Source organism: Glycine max, chromosome 9, assembly GCF_000004515.6.
Source record: "Glycine max cultivar Williams 82 chromosome 9, Glycine_max_v4.0, whole genome shotgun sequence".
Taxonomy (NCBI): domain Eukaryota; kingdom Viridiplantae; phylum Streptophyta; class Magnoliopsida; order Fabales; family Fabaceae; genus Glycine; species Glycine max.
The window spans coordinates 50,243,527-50,251,704 of record NC_038245.2 but is presented as its reverse complement, the minus strand read 5'-3'; the positions used below and the strand labels follow the sequence as shown (position 1 = coordinate 50,251,704).

The following is an 8,178-nucleotide window of genomic DNA, read 5'->3' as shown; positions in this document are numbered from 1 at the left end:
TATTCCAATTTTGAATATTTTATTTTCTTGTACATTTTTTTTCCTGCACAAACATGCAGAGTGTAATCAGAGGTAGCTAGCTAGATTCATCTCATATAGAGCCTATATAAATGTGAGAGGAATCTTTTTACCTCTACAACAAAATGAAAAAAGAAAAAAAATAATAATCTTCATTATCTTGAGAGGGGACAAATTGCTTTGGCCCCACTTTCTTAACATGTTCTGGGTTCATTCTCAATGGGTCTAATTAAAGTTTCCAACTTCACGTAAATATCTTGTTCCTCGGGGTTATCTTCACTGGTAACCCATGTTTGGGCACTGGAAAAGGACCATATTGAATTCCATCTTCATTTCCCACAACTTGCCACCTAAATCAACCATAAAAAAATGAGGATGAGCACTTACAAATTAAGACTAAATCTGTTTGAACTTTGACATTTTTGGCAAATAGTCCGTGTTCTTCCAAATCATCAGAATTGGTGTCATATACGTCTTTTTTTTTTTTTTTTTATCAATTCCTAAATTGTAACTGACTCTGACAAATTAGAAGCTTATATTTTGTATTTTATTTATAGAGTTCTTTTTTTATATACAAGTAAAACTTCATTAATAAACAAAGTACAAGAAGTACTCTAACCCAAATACAAGACTTTTATAAGGATATCCAAGAAATATATAGATAAAGACAAACTACTGGATCAATATTGTCCATCTTGGCCTTAAATCATGTTCATGACCTAATCTTTATTAAGTTTAAAACACTACCAAAATAATTTAAAATAGTTAATTAATTTGATCGTACAAGATTAAATAATAATATAAAAAATATTTATATACTACTACTAGATTTTTCTTTTAAAGTACTGTTAATAAATAGATTCTAATTAAATTCTTTTATTGTTGTGGATATGATTATACAATAACCATTACCTTTCATCAAATTGACAAAAACCCATCTTGTCAATGTGATGGTACTTATATATAATATGCAGGCATCACATATATTCTAACATTCTCTAACTAAATAGTAGTTACATTGTTTCGAATGTAAGAGCAAAATGGGTAAAGTGGGTCAGGGTCACATTCAAATTAATATCCGTGATGAGGACAAGGTGAAATATGATGATGTGGTGTGTAATTGTGCAGAGCTACGTGTGGTGTCAAGTAAAACTTGTTCTATTAATTGAAATTTGACTGCTAAACATTATGGAGTTTGTCTTGGTTCTCAGATCGAACTGGCGGCAATCCACATGTGTTGTTTTCATTTTATCAACCCTAGCAAGCTAATTGCGTGGACTGATTTTTTTTGTGATTCATTCATATATAAAACATATGTACATGTATTTAGATAATTAAAAGCCAAATTATATGATTTAAATGTTTTGCAAACCTATAATCTTTGTCTTAAACTAAGGCACTATTCCCTTTCCATAATATTTTCATTCACCAAATTAACTCATATATCAAACACCGACGTTTCTAAAATTTAAATTGTTAGGTTAAAGCTTCTTCAAAACTAAATTTCCTATGAGTAGATGATGTATCGCCTAACAATTTCCTATAACCAAATCTAATATTTGACGTAAAAATGAAAATTAGATAACTTAATACTGATTTTTTTCATTGCTTTGGGATCATTCTGAAAAAGAAAGCACGTCTACTTTGTTAAGCCTTTAAGGTGCCATTCTATGATTGAGTGTGTCCTACGAGTGTGAAGTTTTGAGTATGAGTAGTAATTCTGGACCAGGTTTGCTTGGGAAACTAAAGGACAATTAACCCTGATTGGCCCAGATAGTAATAAAGATCAATGTGAAGTCACATTCATTGATTAAGTGGTTATGAAAAGAGAAGGCTTTCTTATTGAATAATTTTTTTTATTCCTTTCACAATATGATTGTTACTATTAATTTGATGTTTACAAATTTTATAAATATAGTTTTTTCATAATAGAAAATAACATCAAAATGGCTTTTTTTCTCTTTCTATTTTATTCCTTTCACAATATGATTGTTACTATTAATTTTACCAATTTTTTAAAGAGAATTTAAACAACTATTTCTCCAAAAATAACCCCACCAAATATGACCTGAATTAATATCACATATTATAAGTAAGGGACTATATTACGATAATATTATTTACAAGGACTATATTATATCTTTCAAGGAGAAAATATAAAATTCACACTTTTTTAAGTTGGCTATTTGTTTGACATACACGCGAGTTCTTTGCAATCAACTACCTATTTAAGATAACTACTTACAGCGATTTTCTTTGAGTTTAACGTTAATTATATTTACACCTTTTTTTAATTAAAATTGTATCTAGTGGGCATTTGATTCAACTTATTTTGCACAAATTATTATTTTTTTAGAAATTTGAGGGAAAAATTATCTCTAAAAAAATTAACTTTTGTCCTTGATTGCTCCCTTATTTTGTTATGTTTTATGGTACTGTATGTACGCATGATTTGTACATAAAAGTGGGAAATGTGCGTGATGATTTTAATTTAAAAAAACAGAGGGTGATCATGTGTAAAAATAATACTTCAAAGTATAATTTGTAACATACTTTTTTAATATAAAATAAGAGAAATATACTTTTTTAATAATAAAAAAAACTTATGTTATTGTAGTTATCCTGCATATTTATATTTAGCAAGAACTTTCTTTAATATTCTCAAGCTAGGATGATGACAAGTTAGGCAATTACATGTGCGACAGTCTTATGAATACGTTTGGCGACAATACCATGCATGTGTGCCACGTATATATACGTATGAGATACATGGTTATTGATGAAATCCCTACTCACTTGTTCACTAGCTATAATGTTTTGGAATGTACACTCTAAAAGAAACCCTTTTTTTTAATGCGTCAAAAAGGACCACTTCCATATATTAAGGAACATGCAGCTACCACTATATAATTAGGACCACCATGATCAATCAATCAATCTTCTGTATATAATGGTCAATTGAGAGATCTCTATCGTAGCTGACAAACTAATTTTGCAAAAAAGTTCATGCAAGACCCAATTCTTAGCTTGTAATGAACTCTATAAACGGAAAGTGTTATATAATTGGTCACAATAATCATGCCTACAAAGAAGGGTTAAGTTATACAAAGTTTTTATTTCAGTCATTATTTGCTCGTGGTTATATGTCTCAGCCCTAATTTCTACACAATTACCTTAATGATAATGTCACTATGTCATACAGATGAATAAGATGTATGTTATTAGTGAAAAAAAATTATGCATTGATATTATATTATTATTTAATTATATATATGTATATATATATTGATATGATTTTTAAGTTAATTATTATAAAATTTAATAAATATATCATGCATAGTCATGTATGACTGAATGCTGGTATAAAAATTATTTTATACAGTACATAACTATTAATATATCATGATATTATATATTAAGAAGTGAGAAAAGTTTGATATATATATACCTGTAAGAAAGGGTAAGATGATGAAGGAGGACAAGAAGCTCAAGCTTAGCCAGCTCACTGCCTGGACAAGAGTGGACTCCATTTCCAAAAGGCATGTATGTGTTTGGTCTCGGTGGCACCTGCAGCATCACATAAACTTAGTCAAACCTATATCCCTTTGGCTTTAACACCTCTTTCTTTCATATATATATATATATAAATGTGTCCTAGTACCATATATGCAGCAATATTTGTCTGCTGTTGAGCAAAAAGGATAGAGAAATAAATTAATTATCCTACTACCCTACAAATTTATATCACGTGCCTCTGATACTCGCAAGATTGTGAAAAACACTGAATCACCTTAGAAGGGGAAGATTCAAATAGGTAACGAATGGGACTTTACAGCAGGATAATCTCTAACCATTCATAACCTTATGTTTCTGACGTAAAAGATAAAATATAACCCCTGGTCCCGAAATCATTGCTTGAATTCTTATTATAATGTAGTATATATATATATATGAAGTTAGATAAATGAGATATATATTTTGTTGTTGGATGTGTAAAAGGAGAGAGATATTCATCAATAAGATTAGAAAAAGAATGCAATAGTGGGTTTTGACATCACATATATGTTAAGGATATATATGCATGAGTGTTATTTTATTTTATACTCCGTTATCATCATTTAAAACTCATTGTTAAATTTCCAGCATATTTTACCTCGAATCTTGAAGGGTCAAACTTCTCTGGCTGAGGGAAGAAGTCAGCAGAATGATGAATGCTTCTGAAGAGGGGAAGGACCTTCCAACCTTTTGGAATAGTGTAACCTTCCAACTCAACATCTGTTACTGCTTCTCTGAATGTGAATGACAAAATGCTTGCACTTCTCAGTGTTTCTTGGATCACCTGATGAAATTCAGTTTAGTAGTATTATAATTATTTCACAACCTTTCTAATATTTAACAAAATTAATCATGCCTGATTGAGATATTAATTAAATTCTTATTTTTTAAAAATGAGAAAAAAAAAACTAGATTTAATTTGAATCAGGCCTTGGAGATGAGCTGAAGTTATCATAACGATACTTTCCACAAAAAATAAAAAGGAAAAGAAAAAAACAACTAGCTATTTTTGTTCCCACTTACTTCATACTTCTTTTGTTTCTTTTTATCTTATTTGAAAAGATAATACACAGATTAATAAATATAATTAGTGTTTTTATTTTAAAATATTTTTAACTTTCTAATATAATCTCCACTATTTTTTATTTTATTTATAATAAACATAAACATATAAATTATTCAAGAATTATATAAAAATAGGTATGTTTGAAAAGTGATATTTAATATTATGTTGAACTTCTAGGTATGAATACAAATATTCTGTCAAAAAAAAATCTTCTAAAAGTAGTCAAATAAAAAAATGGAAAGAGCGTCAAATATTTAATTTTTCCTATTTATGGTAATATCAAATTAATGATAAAAAAATAGTTACACCAAATTTGTCAATGTCAGTTAATGTCTTCCAAGTGATTTTTTAGTGGACAAAATTGATGACATTATTTGTCATTTAAAATTTAATCTGATGTTTACCAAAATCATCAACAACTCTTTTTTCAAAGAAAAGAAAAGAAAACTAAATGATTAAAAGCAAGCAAGAAAGTAATTAATATACCCGGCTAGTGAACGGCATCTGCCTGGTATCATCCCACGAAAGTCCACGATTTTCCATAGCTAGTTTGTTTTTTATTCCTTCTTGTTCTTTCTGCAAAAAATAAATTTTACAATGAAAAGAATCAAAATCAGCCATAATAATCACTTGACAAGCTTTGGGGGGCATATGTACTTTAAGTGAGAGAGAGAATAATAATTAATATTAGGAGTAAATAAGATATAGAAAGATGATTAATTTTGACATAATGTAAATTGATTGATAATAAAATTGAATAATGAAAGAGAGAAAAAGTGTGACCGTCACAGCTTCCAATAGATTGGCGTTGTCGTGCAAGTACTTGAGGACCCATGTTAGAGCACTTGCTGTGGTGTCATGTGCAGCAAAGATGACACCAATGAGATTATCAGCAACTTGAGAATCTGTGAGCTGCTGATAGTACTTGTTGTTCTTCTCACCTCGAGCTTGCAATAGAACTCCCAATAGCCCCCCACCATAATTTGAACTTTCCTTTCTTCTCTCTATTATCCTCCTTATGCTCTCATTCAAATGCCTCCTTGCCTACATTCATATAAAGGGTGTTGAATTTAAAGATCATATAATACTGTTACACAGAATACTGTCATATAATTTGAAAGTTTAACCCCAAGAAAGAAGAGATAAGTGCTGAGTTTAATTTTTCTTCCTAACAAATTAATATCCCTGATAAAAAAGTTACTAAATAAAATGTTAATTAGACTTTTAGTGAAAATCTACCTGAAAATGATTATACAGGTATAAACTGTAATAGTAGCTAGTAAATGAATTACTACGAAAGCACTTTGTTGAAAAAATAGATTAGTCTTTTTTTTAATACTAAGATTGATCTTTTAATTATGCACAAATGATTGAAAATAATTGTGCAAAGGCTATATGGTACGGAATTTTTTTATAGCAAAAACTGTATATGAACACCGTGGGTTTTGTCCCACTTCTATGCTTTTATTTTTATTCTTTTAAAAGTTTTAACTTATTGTTTAACTAAATAAAATACTGCCACGTTGTCTCATAATGATTCGTACGGAAATATCTCTCGTAATCAATTCGTATCAAAATTATTCGTACTATCTAACGATTTGCAATAATTATTCAAGTCCTCGGTTACATAATAATAATAAATGTACAAACTATGCAAAAACAGGGCAAGAAATACAAAACAGGATAATAAGAAATACATTTTACATACCTTCATTGCCTTCCAATAGGAAGTTCCAGGAACATTTAATGGATAAGAGTTGTATCCCTTCTCCAAGCAACGATAGAGCTCCCTGATTTCTTCCATTTCAAGCTCCTTTATTTCCCCAAAAGCTGAGATTGCAGCTACTTCAAATGCATACTAATTAAATGAAACCAAGAAAATTTATTGAGATTCTAAATCCACATAATGAAATAAATACTTTTTTTTATCACATTTTCGTTTTCTTCTTATTCCTCTTTCTACTATAATCCAACCAAAATGAAGTTAATATTTATCGTGATTCTTAATATTTCTTGGTACACAAAAGTCAAACTAGGATTAAAATTTATAAGCTAGCTCATGCATATTATTCAAATTTCCACCATGAAGACGACTAAGTAGCGTGCTCTTAATATGATAAGATATGGTTAATTCTGAAAGTTTTGACCGACATATGTGTAGATGTAGTTAAGTTATGTCATGTGAGATACCTTTTTCATCTCTTGCAAGGTGTTGATAGTTTTGTAGGTCCAAGTTGGCACCATTTTGATGACAATTCGCTCGACCTCAGAGACTGAGTGCTTAATTGTGGAGGGTAAAAAAGAGGCTTGAACCAACCTCTTGAGCATGGAGTGATAGGCACCTTGTTGAAAGAACACAGCCTCTGGCCCTATCAACTTCTCTTTGCTTGGAGGGTATGTTGGCTTGAAGAGATGTGCTTGAGTCACAAGCACAATTCTAGCGGCCTCAGGGCTTGATATCATCACACAAGGACACCCCAATATGTTTGTCTTGAATATATCTCCATACCTACACGTACAATCCAGAATCATGACTCATCAAACACAAATTCAAATAAATATGTTTCAGTCAGATTGGTGTTACGCTGGATTCAACGGAGAATCAAACACATCCTTAATTGATTTTGCCAAATGCACTTTTATAAACTTCTTTTAATGATTTATTATAACAAGCTTCGATCCCAATCAAATTAGTTACATGAATATTAAATTAAATTGTTTACTCACGTACTTTTTTTTTTTTTTTATGAGTTTGTATAGTATATGAGAGGAGAGGTACATATTGGCATGCATGAGTAATATATATATGATACCGTTTTTGTCGGTTAGAGAAGAAGGAATTTGGGTTTTGAGTGTAGAGCTTGAGGGTCTCTCCTAGATAAGGCCAACCCATGGAACCAGGAGGCAATTTTTTGTGCTTGTGGTGGTGCCAGCAGTGGAGGAAAGGGAAAAGAAGAAGAAAGAAAGAACTGAAAAGCAGGGATGTGATGATGAGAAGGAAAGAAATAATAATAGCTTGCATGGTGGAGGAAGTGAATAAAAAGAGAGAAGAAGGGGAATAGAAAAATATAGAGATGGGAGGGATAGTGATATATGTATAAGTATAGATGAAAAAATAAAAATGTGGGGGTGTCGGTGTGTGAGGAAAAGGTTTTATAAGTGTGGCAGGTTGGGGTCGGGACAGGCGTCACCACCACCTCCAACTTCAATTGCCACAAATAACCACCTCTCTATTCTATAAATAACAAAACAAAAAATCTAGAATTCTCTTCTTCAATCAATTAAGATCCACCTCTGCTTTATTTACAAGCTAATAACAATATCAATCAACTATATTATAACAAATTTTACATCTTATTACAAAATGTTATATAGTTGGTAAATTATCTTATTTGTTGGTTTTAGATGTATTCTTTTTCAATAACAATTTTATTTGAAGTACAATGGAACATTAAATAAGGATATATATATTTTTTAAATTGTATTATATGCTTTTAATTTTGTTTTAAACATTTAAACATTTTATTGTTTAACCGTTA

The 8,178-nt window shown here is 30.2% G+C and overlaps 1 protein-coding gene across 2 annotated transcripts; it reads right to left on the bottom strand.

Annotated features, from left to right (window-relative positions):
- On the bottom strand, positions 1–7,853 carry LOC100782541 (abscisic acid 8'-hydroxylase 2). Of its 2 annotated transcripts, none has more exons than XM_003534630.5 (8): positions 7,453–7,853; positions 6,830–7,148; positions 6,348–6,497; positions 5,423–5,683; positions 5,126–5,215; positions 4,172–4,357; positions 3,467–3,585; positions 1–368 (listed from the first exon to the last, which is right to left on the bottom strand). In XM_003534630.5, the coding sequence occupies exons 1-8, from the start codon at positions 7,659–7,661 to the stop codon at positions 263–265; spliced, it is 1,440 nt and encodes a 479-aa protein (XP_003534678.1). In that variant the 5' UTR covers positions 7,662–7,853; the 3' UTR covers positions 1–262. The 2 variants fall into 2 exon arrangements, with proteins under 2 accessions (XP_003534678.1, XP_040861169.1); XM_041005235.1 differs by lacking the exon at positions 1–368 and adding an exon at positions 2,944–3,100 and having other exon boundaries at positions 7,453–7,837.
- Positions 7,854–8,178: the final 325 nt, after the last annotated feature.